Genomic DNA, 20,960 nt, shown 5'->3' with positions numbered 1-20,960 from the left:
AAGATCATGCAGTATTTGCAGAGCTTTAATAACTCAAATAAAACAAAATGGAAAAAATTTGTAAACAAATTGTGTTAATGCTTTGGCTAAATTAAGAAATCAGTATTTGGTGGAATAACCCCGATTTGCATGCGTTTTGGCTCCATGCTCTCCACCAGTTATAAGTATATATATATATATATATATATATATATATATATATTCAGGGATATAGTGGAGACCACACCTCTGTGGGTCAGGGCTGCAGGGCTGTTTTGGCAACAAAAGGGGTACCAACACAATATTAGGCAGGTGGTCATAATGTTATGGCTGATCAATTTATGCATATATATATATATATATACATATACATGTACACTTTATTGTGCAAAACAATATGTGTGCATGTGTAAAAATAAGAATTAATAAGAAAAAAAGCTCAGATATTTAGAGACAGATGGCCTTTTTTATTTATATATCTATAATATAAGTCAGTATGAGTGAGAGTGAGGGGAATCACAGAGTTCTTGTCACTCTGCCGCGTCACGTGATCTAGTTTTAGAACGTTTGTGTTTAAACTGTGGAATGTTTCGTTTTAAATCCTAAAGTGTTGCGGTTCTGAAGGTCACAAGATTTGGATTATCCTTTGGCATTTTTGCCGTGCTTCAGCAGCACCAGGATGTGGAGCCCGAGCCCGGATGGAGCGGACTGTACGACCCCTGGAACGGTCAGTTACTGAGTTTCCTCTTTTTCACTTAAGTATAGAGTCTTTTAAACACCGCAGTATTACCAAAAAAACGCAATCAGGAATATCGTTTTATCTGGTTAGATGGTTTTGAGAAATTCTGTTCGGCTAATCTTTATTCCGCTAATAACTTTACGTACACGATCATCATGCTAAAGCTAGCGGACAAAGCGGCAGACTCCAGTGAAACGAGCAGGGAAGACATAAACAGTGATAATGTTTTCAGATATTTTAAAAACAGCTATTTATAAAAGTCTGAATGTTTATTTAACGCTTATTAAAGTTTATTAAGACAAGCCGAGGAGTATAAGCAAAGATTTGCTTGACGGCTAGTTAGCATGTAGCTAAGTAATTGTTTTTCAGTGTTCATAGTTTTTTATAAAGAGTGAATAAAACAAGTTAAAATGTTTACAATAACATGATCTATTTTATTATTTTAAGGATTTTTCATTGTCCGTGTTTGTTGAATTGTTAAAGCGGAGAAAGAAAGGGGCTGTGAGGAAAGGCAGCTAGCTGAACAAAACCAATCACTAGAAATAAATGGAGCTAGTGTGGCAATGTAGAGTGCAGCTTAGGGAAAAATATCAAGCTGTTTGTTTCACTTCTGTTCAGCAAGGATTTGTTTATAGCTGTGCTGAATAAAATAGTTAGGAGTAGTGTCATTTACGATAAAGGGCGAATTTTTGAGAGGAGACACAAATGGACTCAAAGGGGATGTGAAGCATTGGAGTAAGGAACTGATAAAGAAAAAACACTGTAATAGAAATGTAGTTTAATCTGCATTGTTTTGGGGAAGATACTTTTGAGCATTGAGAAGTGATCAGTGTGAGTAACAGTGAAGCCGTGATAGCGTAAGTAACTCGTATAAATGCAGAATATAAATACTGAGTTTTTCTGCACTGTTATAGGAAGATTACAGTAATATAACTTGTGTAAATACGTCTTGTTTTGATAGGGAGGTTTTCCTGCTTTACAAAACCTACACAGTGCTATTAAAAAGGGTTTCTGCTTCTTTTTATGAGATGATTTTAAATGTGCATTGTCTGTTTATCTTCAGGGACACGGAGGGAGACGTTTGTGTTTTTCCGGAGGATGAGCTCAGCTACAACAGAGAGCTCATTGACTATGAGGACGATGACAACTGGCCTATGAGAGACCTCTCTCCTGTATGGATCCCACCACCTGTGAGGAGCCCATCCACACCTATGAGAGGTCTCTCTCCTGTATGGACCCCACCACCTGTGAGGAGCCCATCCCCACCTATGAGAGGCCTCTCTCCTGTATGGATCCCACCACCTGTGGGGAGCCTCTCTCCTGTATGGATCCCACCACCTGTGGGGAGCCTCTCTCCTGTATGGATCCCACCACCTGTATGGATCCCACTACCTGTGGACCCACTACCTGTGAGCCTATCCCCACCTATGAGAGATCTCTCTCCTGTATGGACCCCACCACCTGTTAGGAGCCCATCTGCACCTATGAGAGGCCTCTCTCCTGTATGGAGGAGACCATCCCCTCGCAGAAACCCTTCCTCTGTGAGTTCATCCCCAGTAATGCAACCATCCCCACTGAGGAGGCCATCACCTTCAGGGAATCCACAACGTTCCACTGTTCCTCTGCCCCGGCCTCATGTCCAGATTAACCCCCACCACATTGTGGCTGGCCAACAGTATGTTCGCGCCCTGATGACAGTTCCTGTCCCACGCCAGGGCATAAGGAGGAGGAGAAAGAAAATGGAGCCGTGGAGGTCGTACCGAACGGTTCAATATTATACTGAGTATTGTGGCATCCCTACTAAACACTATACTGTTTACTTTAAAATGTACTTGCAAATATATTAAACCTCGACAGGGATGATTGCCGTTACTTGCTGGTGTTTTGCCTATTTATCTGTATAATATTGCGTGAAACTGTTGCAGGGGTAACAGGATGGCGATAAATTGAATAACAGTCAACAGTTGTGACTTTAACAGGAAACATCTTCAACTGACAATTTGTGTGCTGAGACAAATCTGTTTAATGATGCTTAATGATGACATGATAAACTGTGGATACACTGGAAGAGTGTCTGTGGAAAAAAAAGAACTCATAATCAGGTAGTTTTAAAGGAAAACTGTCTGGAGTATAGTCATGGTTAAACAAAAAAAATACTGCTTTTTTTTCTAAATAATTTCAATTACACAATTGCACAAAGTTACACAATTACAAATAGTTTGTGAGTACAGTACCTTTTACAAAACTTCTACTTACTACTTTTTCAAACCTTTTGTGTTCCGGGCTATTGTACTGCACTCAACCATGAGAGTTGTCCCCATGCTTGACCAGCTGAGAAAAGGCCTGCAGCTGTATGACCTGCTGGCAGTTATGAAGACACACCCAGACCTTTGTGTGCCACTGTTTGTTCCAGGGGAAGATGATAGGGTATATGCATTTGCCTCTTTTAGGTGGTCCCCCATAAAATTTTATTTAGTGCAAACAATGTAGTGTTGTAGATCTGCACTCTTTGTGTTTCATGTTATTTTTAGGTGGATGCAGCCTTTGTCCTGGAAAAATGTCAACCTGACTTCAGTGAGAAGGGCTCTGTGAAGTACAATAAAGAAGTAAACATCATAAACTTTTTCCAAGACTTCCTACAAGAGATTGAAGATTGTGGTATGTTTGAGCTGATATATGCAGTTACTGATCTATTATTCTTTTTTTCTTTTTCTCAGTTCACACTAACACCCATCTTTTATTTAAGAACAAGGTTGCCGGTGTGACGAGGAAAGTAATGAAGCGCTACAGGAAGTGACTGTTGGCAGAATCATGCAGTGGATGACAGGACAGGCCCACAAGCCTGTACTACCAAGTGAGAAGAAGGACTTCATAATATCTGTGAAATTCTACCATGATTGTGACACACATCATACCATTGGTTTTCCAACTGTAAGTGCATGTAGTCGCACAATTACATTTCCAGTTACTCACCTGACAACATTTGATGACTTCAAAAACATTATGGAACTAGCCATATCACATGGACAATCCTTTCATAGGGTGTGAGATACTCGACAGTTCTTGATGAAATGACAGTTATGAGCCAGAGCCAAAACCAAATGTTTATATATTTTATGCTGGTTTTTCTGATGTTTTACCACATTTACTGTTCAAGGTTACTTTCAAGTGTTGTTCAACAGCTGGTCCTATTACAATACATGAATTCTCATCAGGTTTGGAGGTTAACCAATCTGTTTAATAAGTTTTACAAGGAGTACCATGGAGTCCTTTAGTCATTTCTGTGTTGCCCTAACAGTGAAAGCAGTGAACCACTTATTCAGGTGCCTGCCATATACTCCAAATACTGTAGCCTTTTTAAACTATTTAAATGATTCCATCTAAATCATTTTAACTTAACTCTAACCATGTAAAAATCTCTAAATACAACTAGAATTGTAATAGATTCACTATGCCACCTGGTGAACAAGTTAAATATGTAGTATGCAATTCTACTCCAAATAAACAAGGCAGAAAAAGGCAGAAATAGACAAACCTTCACAGAAAATGTTTGATTGCACAGACATTCAAAAGCCATGACTGTGTCAAAGATAAGACTGTGGATAATGTGTAACATACTGTAGTAAGATCAATTAGTTGGTTATTCTACAGTGTAAAACTGGGTGGTATTTGATATGTTTCTTTAACTTTCAAACCCCTAAAATTAATGCATGGTCTGAAATTTTCATGCACCTGTGGTGGCACAACCATTCCAAAAGATTGAAACCAAATCATTATTTAAACGTTTAAAGGGCTTAATGTGACAATATTAGAAAATCAGTGTGAACAAAAGACAGGTAATACATCAAATACAGCCCACAGAATATTATCACTTACAGGCTAAGACACTATCAGCTTCAAACATCTATCCCCTAAGCATTACATTCATGCCTGTACATCCAATACAGCAGCCCTGCCATGAATTCTACTTTTACAAGGTTATAATTTCTTAGTTTTTAAGTTAAAACTGTCAGCAAGGTGATAATTCTACTATGTTTATTATTGAAGTAATAGTGGGTGGTGGAGTGGAGAGATGTTTCTAATGTTTTGGCCACCTTATTTAAAATGAATGAGGGGTCCAAAACATTAAAAATACCCCTTACTATAATAAGCCACTGTATTGCATTGCATTGCATTGCATTATATTTTACAGGTGTACCTAATAAAGTGACCAGATATAATATTTATTTCATCCAAGTTGCTAACATTGTGTGATAGGGTAGTTTGTCACATTTTTGTAATAGATACTTAAATACTGTGACTTGTTGAACACAGACTTTCAATGCATTGAACCATTGATATATACAGGTCTATATCTAGATCTATATGCTGGCTCTGCTGGCCCACAGTGGATCACTAGAGTAAACACAGTTGTTCAGTTTTTCATCAGTTAATTAACAAGTTTCTCCTTAAATTCTTCTTGCCTAATGAATTTTTTATTTAATTAACTGATCATAACTGAGAGTGATACTGCTGAGCCTGGTATAAACTGATATCTGCTGGTTTCCTTGTTTTACAATTAGCTGCATATCATACTGGTATATTTCAGTCTAGTTGTGTTTATACACTGTATTTCCAAAAGTTTTGGGACACCCCTCCAAATCATTGAATTCGGGTATTCTAATCACTTCCATGGCCACAGGTGTATAAAATCAAGCACCTAGGCATGCAGACTGCTTCTCCAAACATTTGTGAAAGAATGTGTCGGTAAGACATTCTGGACAATTTCATGCTCCCAACTTTGTGGGAACAGTTTGGGGATGACCCCTTCCTGTTCCAACATAACTGCACACCAGTGCACAAAGCAAGGTCCATAAAGACATGGATGAGCGAGTTTGGTGTGGAGGAACTTGACTGGCCTGCACAGAGTCCTGACCTAAACCTGATAGAACACATTTGGGATGAATTAGAGCAGAGACTGAGCCAGTCCTTCTCATCCAACATTAGTGCCTCACAAATGTGCTTCTAGTGGAATGGTCAAACATTCCCATAAACACACTCCTAAACCTTGTGGAAAACCTTCCTAGAAGAGTTGAAGCTGTTATAGCTGCAAAGGGCGGGACTACTTCATATTAAAACCTACGGATTAAGAATGGTATGTCATTAAAATTCATGTCCATGTAAAGGCAGACATCCCAAAACTTTTGGCAATGTAGTGTATTTAACATGATCAGAACAAGACAGATGACCTTTAAAGTCTTTTCATGTTTCATCATAAAATGGACATAATAAAGCCTCCAAAAGTCAGAATGCACAAATCCATGTGTATAAATCACACCAAAATATGGATTTTAATTAAAAACACAGAAACATTATTACACACCGCTTGATGGACTTTTATTTGAGAAGTATGTGCAATATTGACATTAAAAGTTATACTTCATTGGGATTGGTCAGAAGGTGTTCAGCATGGTCCTGACAGCAGTTCAGGTTAGAATGAAATCTCTCTTTTTTATGAATGTACTCATAAAAAATGAAGGTTAATGTTATGTTTTCAGGTGAAAAGTATTTTTTTTCTCCCCAACTATTGTGCCCTTTTTGCAATATTTACCATTAGCTTAAATTTCTTTTGTAAAGCTGCTTTGAGACAATGTCCATTGTAAAAGGCACTATACAAATAAACTGAATTGAAATTTGATCTCCTGCTTAGCCAAATCTGTTAGCTACTGGAAGCTGCATTAGCAAAGAAAACGTGCTAACTAGTTTAAATGTAGTTAGTTAACGTTAGTGAACTTGTCTCGAACATGCCTTTTCAAATTAGATAGAGTTCATGTCTTCTAGGCTGGCAAAGGAGTCTCATTTTCTGTGTACTCCAGTGTATAGAAACGTTATACTACACATTACACATTACAGGACCAGGGATGTTCATCCTCAAGATCCACACTGCAGTCCATATTCAGACACACACACATAGCTAGAATGCTAACTGTTGTGTATTCTGACAATATCACAGCTGATGTTAGATTATCATGATTTTTTAAATACTATAATAAACCTCATTGGATGCTATAAACTAATAATAATAAGTCAAAAATCAGATGCCAGACTGAACCTGTTTGATTGCCAAAATGTTTTTTTTTCTGTGAAAGGTAATTAAATATGTACGGAGGTATTCGATTTAACCCTTTAACACATTTTGCCGGGTTCATGACGTAAATAATTCCACATCATCAACGATGATGTGGAATTAATGATGTTGTGAAATCAACAATGGTACAGAATCACAGAGAAAATGATGAATTCACAGATCATAAAAGAAAGCTCAATACACATTTACAAATTCCTTTAACAATGGCACAAAATTATTCAGCTTCGAACATATTTACATATTGTATTTGATCCAGGTGTGTGTTTGTTTCATGTAGTGTGTTTCATGTACTGCATATACTTCACTCTGTGTGAAATTTCAAAAAACAGTTCTTAAATTACACTTTTTACACATCACTTTGGGTGTTCCTGTACACCCCAGAACTCTGCACCTTCCCTTCTTGTCACACATTATTGGGCAATGTGAGGTATTGTCCAAGTGGACATCCTGGTTAGGAATGGAAGCCATGGCCCCTGCTTCCTTCTTCCTTCATACTCTTGGGAAATCCCACCGCTGGTTCGTCCCCCCTTCCTCCCATCTTTCTTTGGTTTGCACAGACTATGCGCTATTTGGGACTTGAAGGCATACAGATGCATATGGTCACCTCTCATCTTTCCATTGTTGGCACAGTCCCATCTGTAGATTAGCCAAGCTATGGGCTGTAAGCTATTGTTACTGAAATAAACAAATCTTTTGATTACCTCCCACCGCACAAGAGACATCACATCATCAACACATGCAATGCGACTACTGTGGCTCCCAAACATGCGGGTAGCTGGATGAACGAATAATGACATGTGGAGTAAAGTACCGAAGAACTGCTCAAGTTCTTGGACAGTAAGGTTAACGGGCTTGGCAGGGTTTCACTGGATGCTGTACAGGTTTGACTCATGAACAATAAGATCACAGAGGTCATCAGAGAGAAGTAGTTTGAAACAGAATTTCACCAGCTGATGGAGGGATCTGTAACCATTCAGGGTGAACTGGAGGCACAGTGGTGAGACATGTTTTCCATCGAGGAGTTTAGAAAGAACCTCATCATCTTCAGACAGAATTTCACCTTCATCATCCTCCATGGTATTACATCTATCTTGATTATCTATAAAAACATACAAAATGTAAGTTTCCAGTGCCAGTGAAAGCACAGCAAAAATAAAACAGTGTGACATTTGACTACTATTTTTTTATGCTGTCTGCTGCATAAACCTATCACAACCATTCTACTACAGGAAATAAATCAACTCATTAGACTTGGTTGTGTACAAATAAGCTCAACAATCCAAACCCTAAATGAAAATTATTTTTCCTCTTCTGCTTAAACCTTTTTTCTCCATTCCGCTCCACCTCACTGTCCTCACTGTCAGATGTGATTTGCCTAACATTTCAATTCTGCTCTTGCTTTCCATAGAACAACTTTATGTCCATTTTTCTGGCACAATGTGTTAAAATAAGAAAAATTAAAAAAAAAAAAAAGAAAAGAAATATTTTTATATTGTGCATAAATACCTGTGAAGACATCAAAACACACTGTCAGCAAAAACTTAAAAACTTAAAACTACCCCTTATCACACAACATTCCCTTGAGGCAACAAAAAGAAAAACTTATTTTATAAACATGCAAAGTACCAAAAAAACATTAAACCATGCCGATAATCTTCTTTATGCCTTCATGCATGCACATATATTTTTAATTTACAGTTAATGTAAATGTAATGTAATTTAATTTACAGTTAAATTAGATTACCAAAGTAAAAAATCTTACCTTCATCTCACACCATTTTATACACCTGTGGCCATTCAAATGATGCTGGATAGTGACTCTCACACCTTATTGGATTGTTCCTTGATCCTTTTTGAATATTCTAGATGATTGCAAAAATGTAAAGGGACATCCACTGGATTTAGGGCTTAAGAAAAGTTTTTGTTGCCTGAGGGCAACACTGTACAGTACAGGGTTAATAATAGTTTGGTTATGAAGTATAATTGCTGATGTGTTTTCCACCCTGGTGTTCAGTGTGTGGTATGGATTGATGGTTATTAAGCCTCATGTACTGTTGGGGATGTTTTCATCCACGAGGGCTAATTTTTTTCACTCCTAATTTGGCCATAACTTTCAGTGTATAACGAACCTTAATTTGACATAACATTTAGAAATATGATTAAAAGGTCAATAATACACATATTTCAATTGGTCAATTCACTACCCTTATTTTATGTTCTGGATGAAAACATCCACTAAATTAATCTGCTGTAAAAACATATCAGATAATTTTTTTTTTCTTTGTTTCGCTTAAATCTGTTAATCACAGAATTCAATTCAATTCAATTCAATTTTATTTGTATAGCGCTTTTAACAAAGAGCATTGTCTCAAAGCAGCTTTACATGAGAAACGACATAACAAACAGACAGACAGTCCTAGATGTTATCCCAAGTGAGCAAGCCTGAGGTGTCTGAGGCGACTGTGGCAAGGAAAAACTCCCTTAGATGGTATGAGGAAGAAACCTTGAGAGGAACCAGACTCAAGAGGGAACCCATCCTCATTTGGGTGACAATTGTGTGATGCAGATACAGCATGTGTATAGTGTTATGTAAATCAATAAGGAGGTTGTTTTCCATGGCGCTGCTTGAATATCCCAATCCTCACAAGCAGAACCCGGCTGTAGCTGGGTCATCTCCGGATGCCACAGTGGACAGTAACGAAGTACATTTACTTGAGTACTGTACTTAAGTACACTTTTTGAGTATTATTTTTCCTGGAAACTTGTTACTTTAACTTCACTACATTTGAAAGACAAATATTGTACTTTGTACTCCACTACATTTCTGTCAAGGTCATTGAGTAGAAAGTAGTTACATTAATCAGAGGATGATTTTTTTCACTCTTGTAGCGTCACGTGTCGTGAAGTTCAGTGGTTTTCCGTAATTTTTGGAACTCTGATCAGTTGCTGGCAAAATGGACGAAGATATGCTTTGCATATTATACACCACCAATGCATCGGTAATGATATTAGTTAACACACAAAAACGTATCCTGGACACAATAGATGTGTACTTTTTTGTTGGGGGTGGTAGGAGTGTTAAATAAAAAATGAAAATGATTATACCCGTCTTTTTTGTCAATTCAGTTGTTTAATTTCTATAGGTTTTGTAACATTCTAAAAGCTCTTAATTCCACAGATACTACAAACTGGTCAGTATATTCACTAGGTTGCTACAAAAGGTACTGTAAGTATTGCATACAGCAATGCAACAATAATAAAACAATGCGTTGACATTTACTTTTTACTTTTGATATTTAAGTACTTTTAAAAACAAGTACTTCTGTACTTTTACTTAAGTAAAAATCTGTCTTTACAACTTTTACTTGTAATGGAGTAATGTTTGACCAGTGGTATCTGTACTTTTACTCAAGTAAGGAAGTTGTGTACTTTGTCCACCTCTGGTTATCATCTACCAAAATTAAATTTACCTTTTAATGTATCAAAAAGCCTCCTGATTTCATTTTACTGATTGATCTATTTCATATGGCTTAATACATTTTTTTAATCGTTGTTCTGTAGTAAGTTATGGTGCTGTTGGGTGTGACCTCGAGGACACTCGCTGTCCACTTTCAGCGCTGTTACTGCTGAGGATCTAAAAGCCGCACAAAATATTTGCGACTCGATTAACCATGTTTTCGGAAAGAGTGACTTGCTTAAATAAACACAGTCATTAACAATAGATAATAAAAAAATTTATTATGTTTAACAGAATTCCTATTTCAAATGTCCTACAGATTAATGTACAGATTTGATCGATTCTTCTTCTTCTTTCTCCTCTTCTTATTTTTGTTTTTGGGTGCAAGCAAACGCTGAAAGAAAAAAAAAGAAGACATTCACTGATTATTATATATTATTATTATTATTATTATAATATATATTTTATATATTATGGTAATTGCTTTTATTACAAGTTATGATATAAGAATATTGTACTATCATTGTGATATTCCATCATTGCTTTAGTCTAAATATTCATTATATATAATTATTATTACATTCAAAAACCTGCGTCATTCTGTATGTGTTCTATTGAGCACCTTTCTACTGAACAGATTACAGAAATGTCTGGTGTCCATTTTGCCCTAGCAAGTGTTCCCTTCATTAAGAACCCTTCATCATGCAGAAGAAGAGATCTCCTCCTTATACTGCCCACTACACTTATACTACATGTTTCATTTCTTTATATAGTCTCTATCTACCCAGGGGGCTTACTGTATATTTAGCTGTGTAAGTGTGTGTAACTAGTACAGACTACACTTGTGTAGTGTTTGTGTAAGTATTATCACGTTTATCAGAGTACTCACCACGTTCTGGCCAGCTTCGCTCCCCTGAAGTATAGCCACCATCTGCTCAACCTGCACACACACACATATGTATATGACAGTAAATTACAGTGTTTCAGCTGTTTCAATGTGTGGCTTTGTTTCTACACAAACAAAACTAATTCATGTCAATTTGCATGAATCAGACAGGGCACAATTCAATTAATGTGTGTGTGTGTGTGTGTGTGAACCTTGGCACGCAGAAGGTTGGGCTCTGCGACCATATCGAGCAGGTTGTAGTTGTTCTCTCCTTGTATAACCATGCAGGTTATTTCTCTGGCCCGAGTCGGATGGATTTGCTCCACAAGAGGTAACAGGTACTCATCTGCAGAGAGAGAGAGAGAGAGAGAGAGAGAGAGAGAGAGAGAGAAGTATGAGTGAGAGGGAGAGATGCTGTTCTGTATTTTGTTTGCTTTCTTTGCATTATGCAGGGATGATGTTAATGGTTCCTGTCATCCAATCATCTAATACAGACAAGGCTCAAGCTCCATATTCCAAAAGTAAGAGGAGTGGAAAGTATACTGTATTAATAAAACACTTCCCATGCCATAAGGAATGTGCTGTTAGAAGTGTATTTAAGCTGGAATTGTGTGTGAGTTTGTATATGACTGTGAGACTCACGCAGCATCGTGACCTGTTGTTCCACATCAGCTGACTCCAGCATGTAGAGAGTTAATGGCTTCCGAGCTGGTGCAGGAACAGCAGTCTGGGAACGTAGGAGATTATTATTATTATTGTTCTTATTAGTAGTAGTATTAATAATAGTAACAGTAGTAGAAAAAAAAATCAAATGAATTAAACAATAACGTATAAAAAAATAATTGATACGGTTACATAATATATTGCAATATTAAGCAAGTAAAATGTTGTCTTATTGGTGTGTGTGTGTGTGTGTGTGTGTTCTAGCTGCACTGGTACCTGTGTATCCATGGACTGCTTGGTGCTTTGTTCTCGCATTGCGTCCATGGTCAGCTTCTCATCTGTCACAGGTGATGGAGGTGGAGATGGAGCTGCTGCTGTTACAGGTGGTTCTTCTTTTTTAACTGTGGCTGGACTTGCAGCCTGTACCGCTTTAGCTGCAGTGGGAAGTGCAGCTGCTACTGGTTTAACTGCAGCTTCTACTGGTTTAACTTCAGCTGCTTTAACTGGAACAGGTTTAACTGGCGCCTGAACGGGTTTAACTGGTGCCTGAACGGGTTTAACTGGCGCCTGAACGGGTTTAACTGGTGCCTGAACAGGTTTAACTGGCCCCTGAACGGGTTTAACTGGTGCCTGAACGGGTTTAACTGCTGCCTGAACGGGTTTAACTGGCCCCTGAACAGGTTTAACTGGCCCCTGAACAGGTTTAACTGGCGCCGGAACGGGTTTAACTGGCGCCGGAACAGGTTTAACTGGTGCCTGAATGGGTTTAACTGACACCGGGAGGGGTTCAACTGGAGCTGGAATGGGTTTAACTGGCCCCTGAACAGGTTTAACTGGCGCCTGAACGGGTTTAACTGGCGCTTGAACGGGTTTAACTGGTGCCTGAACGGGTTTAACTGGCACCTGAACGGGTTTAACTGGTGCCTGAACGGGTTTAACTGGCATCTGAACGGGTTTAACTGGTGCCGGGAGGGGTTCAACTGGCGCTGGAACGGGTTTAACTGGCGCCTGAACAGGTTTAACTGGTGCCGGAATGGGTTTAACTGGCGCCTGAACGGGTTCAACTGGTGCCGGAATGGGTTTAACTGGCGCCTGAACGGGTTCAACTGGCGCTGGAATGGGTTGCCAGTTAAACTGAACAGGTTTAACTGCAGCTGGACCAGGTTTAACTGCAGCTGGACCAGGTTTAACTGCAGCTGGACCAGGTTTAATTGCAGCTGGACCAGGTTTAATGGCAGCTGGACCAGGTTGAACTGCAGCTGGACCAGGTTTAATTGCACCTGGATCAGGTTTAACTGCAGCTGGACCAGGTTTAATTGCACCTGGATCAGGTTTAACTGCAGCTGGACCAGGTTTAATTGCACCTGGATCAGGTTTAACTGCAGCTGGACCAGGTTTAATTGCACCTGGATCAGGTTTAACTGCAGCTGGACCAGGTTTAATGGCAGCTGGACCAGGTTGAACTGCAGCTGGACCAGGTTTAATTGCACCTGGATCAGGTTTAACTGCAGCTGGACCAGGTTTAATTGCACCTGGATCAGGTTTAACTGCAGCTGGACCAGGTTTAACTGCAGACTGAGCGTGCTGAATTGAAGGATGTCCCTCTTCCTTCTTCTGCACTTGGCTCACATGCACCTGTTTGCTGGTCTCATCTGCAATCGTCCTGTTTGCAGCCTGGCGCTCCTGGCGAGACTTGAAGTGTGTGATGAACCTTTAAGACAATTGAGACACTGCTGTTAGAGCCTTAATCAGAACACAAATAATAGATTTTTAGTCTCTATTATTATTATTATTAGTAGTAGTAGTAGTAGTAGTAGTAGTAATGACTTTAGCATTTTAATGTGTAAATTAAAATTGTTGGCTTTCACTGTATTTATAAGATTTTTTCTCTATTTAGATGTATGAGCAAATATGTTAACTGAAATATCTTCACCTAACCAAACCATCAGCCATAAAACAACCATTAAACAGACTTAGTTATACACACATCTAGAACACATTCAGCAGGTTGGTACAATGTAGAGATTTTCACATGACTTACACTTTGTGGTCGTTGAACAGCATTCCGTTCAACGTCCTAATGGCAGTCTCGGCAGCCTGAGCACTCTCAAAGTGCACATAGCCGTATCCTTTGGAGCCATTCTCATCACACATCACCTTCAGGAGAGACAAATCCGTCAACGCACAGAAATGATGTCAAACAGACTTAACTGGAGACTTCATTTTTAGGAAGTTATTCAGATCTGCAGAGAACACAGCTCAAACCTTGCATGACAGGATGTTGCCAAAGATGGAGAAGGTGTTGTAAAGGGCAATGCTGTCGATGGACTTTTCCAGATTCTTTATAAAGATGTTTCCCACATTGTTCTTCCTTGATGAGTCCTTCCGGGACCACATGATACGCATGGGCTGACCCAAAAGGGGGTCAAAATTGAGCAGGTCCAAAGCACGCTCAGCTGAGGAAACAAAGTGAATTACAGTTTATTAACATTAAACTTAGAGAGGTCTGTAATAAAAGCCATACACTTCTGTATTCTGTACGCTTGACCTTATTCTGCTAATAAAACTGTAAAATAATACATTTCCCTTTCTGATTATGTACAGTAATACACCAGTTCTACATTTGTATTATTGTTCTGTGTTCACTGTTCTACCAAAAGTGTTCATGAGAGTGCACAGGCTTTGATTTTTCCTTCAAATCTCAGTAGAAAGTGACAGCCCCCCACCCCCCACCCCCACACACAACATGGAAATTGCTGCTGGGAAAGCATAGCAAACACCTAATTCCATGAGGGAAATTTTATTTCTGACTAAGCATTGACATCAGCTTATAGCTTCACCTATAATGTCAAATGTGTGGAAGCTCATTAGACACTTTTTAAACAGAGGACTGAGACAGTATAGAAATAATGGCATTAATGTTGCCTATCTTTTAAGGTTATAAAATTGTCATGACTAAAATATTCCAGATATTTCTGATGCCTATACTAATAAGCTTTCTTTTCCTTTACATCATGTACATGTGTTGTATGTAGATGGATGACGTGTATACCCGAGATTTTCTGAAGCCTGTTGTTGTTGGTGTTACACTTAAAAATGATAGAATGTTACTTCTAAATATGTCATCATTTTACTTCTCTCATGTGTTCCGATATGTGAAGTAGTGTAAGTGTAGAGTATACAGTTAAGATATGTTTGTATTACCATCTGCCCAATGCTGGAAGTTGACAAAGGCATATTGTTGTGATGTGCCAGGACTTTTAACCCTGCAGAGGCGGATGGAGTGAACTTTCCCAACAGAGCCAAACTTGTTCAGGAGCATAGACTCCGTCACATTAGGGTGAAGATCACCAACGTAGAGAGACGCCATTTGGAAATTAACACAGTTCATTTTTCATCAAAATGCTACAAGAAAAAAAAACAACAACTTATAGTGACAGACAAAAACAAGAACTGAACACTGAACTGCAGACTGAATATTTCATCTAACACGAGTGGTCTACTTTCTTTCCTAAAACGTTCCTCAAGGTTTCTTCAGATAACACTACTGGTATTAAGATATGATCGTTTTTAAAAAGCTACTAAAACTTTTATCTTGACAAATTGAAGTAAAATGTAAACTAACAAAACACTTTTACATCTGTAAATCGTAGGAAGAGCAAAGGCCTTCAGCGCTTAATCCTAGCAGTATGATGAACTTATCATTTATATAACACTGAGTAGTCACCCTATTAGTTAGGCTAACAGTTTCAAAATGATTTCTAAAACATTTTTAAATTAGAAATCACTAAAACATTGAGAGGATGCGTACCACTGAAACGCTGAAACTGAAATGGTTTGTTTTCCTGTAGCCGTGGAGACGAGTGGTTCTTGGTGATGTCACAGAACTGGACTTCTGATGGTCATCACTGCACTCTGTGTGTTTTTTTTTTTTTTTTTTTTTAAACTCATAGTGGCTGACCCGTGCTGAAGGTAAACAGCTAGCTGCAGTCCCAAGTAACAGTAACTTCAGCAAGAGCAAGAAACAAATCCTCACACTCCACATTTAATGGCATTCAAAATGAATGGAACTTATGGACTTAAAAATACTAGTGTGGATATTTTTGGTAATTAATCAGGTATTACTATTTTCAGTCCACTAAGAGTATTGTGAAGAAATCACACAGAGACAAGTCTTAAATAATAATAATAATAATAATAATAATAATAATAACAACAAGGCAATGAAGGGCTCATCCTCATGCATTATGAACTGTGTGTATCGTCAGCGTGTTACTGCTAAGCCGATCACCTCCTCATTGGATTTACCCCTGGCATTATGTGGCTTCCTATTTGACTCCTTAAAGTTAATGGACATCATTTCTTATTCATAAAAAACAACATTTCTCCTTGCTTTAGCATCAGCAAAGCATTGTGGGTAATCTCCATGCCGACTCTCTGCACTCATAAAGTTGTACCCTAATGTAAAGTTGTACACCAGTGTGGCCTGTGTAACGTTTCACTCATGAACTAGTTTACAGTGTTTGATCTTCTGTCTTTCTATCCTCTTCTGTTTGGTGTGGATGTGCCGAGAAGTCTGCATTTACTCAGTCCTGTGAATACGCATGTACAATACTGTTTAAAACCATTTTGTTTTCAATCAAACTGCCATTCAGTTTTTAACTGTTATTCATTTGGTGGCAAACAACAATAATGAAAAAATGTACAGGACTTTACACCTTGTGTGGTGTTCAGGTGAAACTGGATGGTTTTATATTTTTACAAAAAATGTTTTGCATTTGTTGTAAGTTATCCACATTTGCAGATGCAGTTTTGAGAGCTGTATTTTATAGTCTGCAATAGTGACTGCAATAATCTTTTCTTTCTAAAGCTCCTATTATTGTTCATCACCTGTATTTGATAAATCAGTTTAAAATAATAAACATTAATTTAAACATTGCTTCATTTCGATTTTGTCTAGATTTACATCACCAAAGTCTTTATTATTGTTTGTTTTCTTACACAAAACTTCCTTCCGGTGTTCAGTGTTCAGTCTGTGTTTATTAGTGTCTTATAGAATCCTACATACGGAAATCATTTTTTTGTTGTTTTTCTTTTGTTCTTACTGTTGTTTTGTTTTGTTTTTGTCACCTGAGGTTATTTGTTATTGATGCCCTGATAATTACAACATAGATTTGGACGTACTTTCTTTTTCCCATGGCTGTATTTTACTTTAAGTAAAAATAAAGGCACTAATATTGGTTACTTTATTTTAACATAACACTTACACTGATCAGCCATAACATTAAAACCACATGTCTAATATTGTGAAGGTCCCCCTTGTGCCACCAAAACAACACATTAGTGGAGGCGTCTACTCCACTAGACATCTGAAGGCATGCTGTGGTATCAGGACCCAAGGTTCAGAGCAGAACATTGACCAGAGCCTCTCACTGCCTCTGCCAGCTTGCCTTCTACACATAGTGCATCCTGGTGCCATCTCTTCACCATGTAAGCGATGCACACGTACCTGGTGGTCCGAATGATGTAAAAGAAAATGTGAAACCAGGCCATCTTCTTCCATTGCTCCAGGGTCCAGTTCTGATGCTTACATGTCTGTGGCATCGGACCAAATGGGCTAGCATCGTTCTTCATGTACATCAATGTGCCTTGAACAGGACTTAATAAATTAATATTTTTTTTATTTAATTTGTTTTAAATATTACATTTTTTTTAAATGCTAGGGACAGAAAGTTTGTCCTAGCTACATAAAGTGCAACATGGGCAATCAGGTGCAATCAGTGTGAGACAGAAAGTACAAAAAACAACACAACACAGGACACATAGTGCCGTGTGCAAAACACAATAAAATGTGCAAACTCGAGAAACTGTAAAACCAGGTACCTAATAACCAGTGGCGGGCCGTGCATTTCACACCTAGGCTTTCACTGGTTTTCACCAAATCGATTTCTTCTCCTCTGTCAGCCATTGTGAGCTAAAAAATATATATTTTATTTAGTTTGTGCGGTTCTCTGCCTCTGACTACTACTTGCTGACGTAATCGTATGCCTTCTAGATGGCCCCAGTGACACCAACTCGAAATCTGATTGGTTAATGTAACAATTTCATTGCCACTTATTTTAAGCTACGGGCAGTTGTTTTGGCCGCCGTACAGACAATCACCTTGACGTGCGATAGGCTGGCATGCAGCTAGGAATTAGTTGACGGACCTCTCAGTCTACGTAGTGAAAATAACATCACAACATATCCCAACGTCAGCGAAGCATTGCCTAGTTTCCAGAGGCAGGTAATAGGTGTGTTTGAATTGAAGCGGCGCTGCGCAGACCGAGCTGGTATTGAACGTCAAAGTACCGCGAGAGTGACTTAAGAGTGCTCTCGTGATACTCTGATGTCTTCATTTAACGCTTTCATCCAAAGCAACAACAGATTTAACAGACAATGGAGCAACAATATGTAAGTGCTGTGCTGTGCCAAGTCTCGTTTAGTGTAATACAGCACATGTAGCATGTTTTTTAAAAAAAGAATAAAAAGTAGATAGATAGGTTTATGAGGTTTTATTTCATTCAGGTGCATGAGTTAAATTAGACAGAATATGTTTATAACAGGTCTTAGTGACATGTGTTTTGAATAAGTGTGACACTCTCATAGGTTTGACCAGAACTGAGGAGACAAGAGGCAGATATCAGACATTTACATTTACGTTTCTGGCATTTAGCAGATGCCCTTATCCAGAGAGACTTACATTTTATCTTATTTTATACAACTGAGTAATTGAGGGTTGAGGGCCTTGCTCAGGGGCCCAGCAGTGGCAGCTTGGTGGATCTGGGATTGGAACTCACAACCTTCTGATTTTATTTAGCTTTCAGTGATTTCATCTCAATACACATACACACACACTCTCTCTCTCTCTCTCTCTGACAACATTTCACACAGTAACATGTCTGCTGTTTTAGAAAAATACTGCTATGTAATACAGCAATACTCTACTCTGTTTACTGTGTAATTATATGAGAAACAAATGAGAAATGTTTATGATGTGTTATAAAAAAAAATACGCTTGAGACAGGTGTGTATTGAACCAAAAAATAATGTATTAACTATTTACAAGCAATGACAAACTGTACACTTACAGATATTAATATTTTATATAATATTTTAACATTTTATACCACAACACTACATTTGTATAACTTAATATTAAAATCTAAATCTTAAAAATGTAATATTTACATATTTACAACAATGCATGATTCTACAATACAATTATAGTTATTTATTAATATAAATTAGGATAATACACGACATAAATAAACAACATTAATCTTATAAAAATCCTATACATTTAACACAAACTAAATACAAATGCAAAATACAAAAGAGACAACAGACTCACATTTTGAACTAGATGCTATAACTAAAAGTCTAACTAAAAGACTACTGCTGAAATCTAGGGGTGAAATACTTACCACGCATACTTACCACAGATACTTACCATACATCACAGATATGAGGTGATGAACATGAGGTGATGACTGAGCTTTTGAACTTACAGCTCTCCCATGTAAATAGAAACCAAGTGAATGGGGAATCGGACAATCCTCCTGATGAAATCCAGCTACCCATCCTGATCCACATGCATGCATACTCGGAGGGGCCTCTTGATTGCCATCCTCTTCGTCCCTCCTCCTCCTTATGCCCTGGCGTGGGACAGGAACATACAGCTGACCAGCCACAATGTGGTGGGGGTTAATCTGGACATGAGGCAGGGGCAGAGGAACTCTGGAACGTTGTGGATTCCCTGAAGGTGATGGCCTCCGCAATGGGGATGGTATTGTTACTGGGGATGGACTCATCACAGAGGAAGGGTTTCTGCAAGGGGATGGTCTCCTCCATACAGGAGAGAGGCCTCTCATAGGTGGGGATGGGCTCCCCACAGGTGGTGGGATCCATACAGGTGGTGGGATCCATACAGGAGAGAGGCCTCTCATAGGTGGGGATGGGCTCCCCACAGGTGGTGGGATCCATACAGGTGGTGGGATCCATACAGGAGAGAGGCCTCTCATAGGTGGGGATGGGCTCCCCACAGGTGGTGGGATCCATACAGGTGGTGGGATCCATACAGGAGAGAGGCCTCTCATAGGTGGGGATGGGCTCCCCACAGGTGGTGGGATCCATACAGGTGGTGGGATCCATACAGGAGAGAGGCTCCCCACAGGGGGTGGGATCCATACAGGAGAGAGGCCTCTCATAGGTGGGGATGGGCTCCTCAAAGGTGGTGGGATCCATACAGGAGAGAGGTCTCTCATAGGCCAGTTGTCATCGTCCTCATAGTCACGGAGCTCTCCGTTGTAGCTGAGCTCATCCTCCGGAAACGCAAACGTCTCCCTCCGTGTCCCTGTGTCAAAGAAGATAAACAGACAATGCACATTTAAAATCATCTCATAAAAAGAAGCAGAAACCCTTTTTAATAGCACTGTGTATGTTTTGTAAAGCAGGAAAACCTCCCTATCAAAACAAGACGTATTTACACAAGTTATATTACTGTAATCTTCCTATAACAGTGCAGAAAAACTCAGTATTTATATTCTGCATTTATAGGAGTTACTTACGCTATCACGGCTTCACTGTTATTCATGCTCCTAACTTTGTGGGAACAGTTTGATGACCCCTTCCTGTTCCAACATGACTGCAAAGCAAGGTCCATAAAGTCCATAAAATTTGGGAGGGGCCAAGCCCAACCCCTGAAAAACAACACCTGAATTCAACTTTTGGCAATAATAATTTGGTGCGTGTGTGTGTGTGTGTGTGTGTGTATATATATATATGGTTTTGAGACCTTTTAGAGAATTCTTCAGAAACAGTGCTACTACACATGAGTGCTGCCAGTAGAGGGAGCACTGCGTATAGCATATACTATAGCAAAATATTACATTAAAAGTATAATCATTTAAAATGCCCAAGTCATGGAGTTCTGTTGTACTGACATCTCATTATACACATCATAAAAACAATAAATGACTAGATACTTCTGGCCATCAGCAGCCAGGACCCACTGTGCAAGGCTAGAAATGGAGGACAAATAGTATCATCAGACATTTAATGCCAAATC

The 20,960-nt window shown here is 38.8% G+C and overlaps 2 protein-coding genes and 1 long non-coding RNA gene across 4 annotated transcripts; 1 reads left to right on the top strand and 2 right to left on the bottom strand.

Moving 5' to 3' along the window:
• The first annotated feature begins 594 nt into the window (after positions 1 to 594).
• Positions 595 to 6,359, top strand: LOC131357725 (uncharacterized). Its single transcript, XR_009205310.1, has 4 exons — positions 595 to 706; positions 1,782 to 3,145; positions 3,250 to 3,376; positions 3,465 to 6,359. It is a non-coding gene; the product is annotated as an uncharacterized LOC131357725 (long non-coding RNA).
• Positions 6,360 to 10,557: 4,198 nt separating this feature from the next.
• Positions 10,558 to 15,889, bottom strand: LOC131356803 (polyadenylate-binding protein 1-A-like). Of its 2 annotated transcripts, XM_058396012.1 has the most exons (9): positions 15,663 to 15,889; positions 15,056 to 15,256; positions 14,117 to 14,307; positions 13,893 to 14,008; positions 12,128 to 13,562; positions 11,831 to 11,915; positions 11,401 to 11,534; positions 11,192 to 11,242; positions 10,558 to 10,696 (listed from the first exon to the last, which is right to left on the bottom strand). In XM_058396012.1, the coding sequence occupies exons 2-9, from the start codon at positions 15,240 to 15,242 to the stop codon at positions 10,616 to 10,618; spliced, it is 2,280 nt and encodes a 759-aa protein (XP_058251995.1). In that variant the 5' UTR covers positions 15,243 to 15,256; positions 15,663 to 15,889; the 3' UTR covers positions 10,558 to 10,615. The 2 variants fall into 2 exon arrangements, with proteins under 2 accessions (XP_058251995.1, XP_058252004.1); XM_058396021.1 differs by having other exon boundaries at positions 15,056 to 15,889.
• A 3,174-nt stretch (positions 15,890 to 19,063) lies between these two features.
• Positions 19,064 to 20,876, bottom strand: LOC131351781 (cell surface glycoprotein 1-like). Its single transcript, XM_058387369.1, has 2 exons — positions 20,461 to 20,876; positions 19,064 to 20,246 (listed from the first exon to the last, which is right to left on the bottom strand). Exon 2 carries the CDS (start codon positions 20,135 to 20,137, stop codon positions 19,598 to 19,600), a length of 540 nt encoding a protein of 179 aa, XP_058243352.1. The 5' UTR covers positions 20,138 to 20,246; positions 20,461 to 20,876; the 3' UTR covers positions 19,064 to 19,597.
• Between the last annotated feature and the right edge of the window lie 84 nt (positions 20,877 to 20,960).

This window comes from Hemibagrus wyckioides, linkage group LG01, assembly GCF_019097595.1.
Source record: "Hemibagrus wyckioides isolate EC202008001 linkage group LG01, SWU_Hwy_1.0, whole genome shotgun sequence".
NCBI classification, from domain to species: Eukaryota; Metazoa; Chordata; class Actinopteri; order Siluriformes; family Bagridae; genus Hemibagrus; species Hemibagrus wyckioides.
Note: the sequence above shows the minus strand (reverse complement) of the source record. Positions and strands in the feature narration are given on the sequence as shown.

Coding starts and splice junctions, on each gene's coding strand:
- LOC131356803 (XM_058396021.1), bottom strand. CDS start 15,242: ATGAACTGTGTTAATTTCCAAATGGCGTCTCTCTACGTTGGTGATCTT. Junction 14,308..15,055: donor CTTCCAGCATTGGGCAGATG/GTAATACAAACA, acceptor TTGTTTCCTCAG/CTGAGCGTGCTTTGGACCTG. Junction 13,563..13,892: donor CTGTTCAACGACCACAAAGT/GTAAGTCATGTG, acceptor ATTGTCTTAAAG/GTTCATCACACACTTCAAGT.
- LOC131351781 (XM_058387369.1), bottom strand. CDS start 20,137: ATGGATCCCACCACCTTTGAGGAGCCCATCCCCACCTATGAGAGGCCT.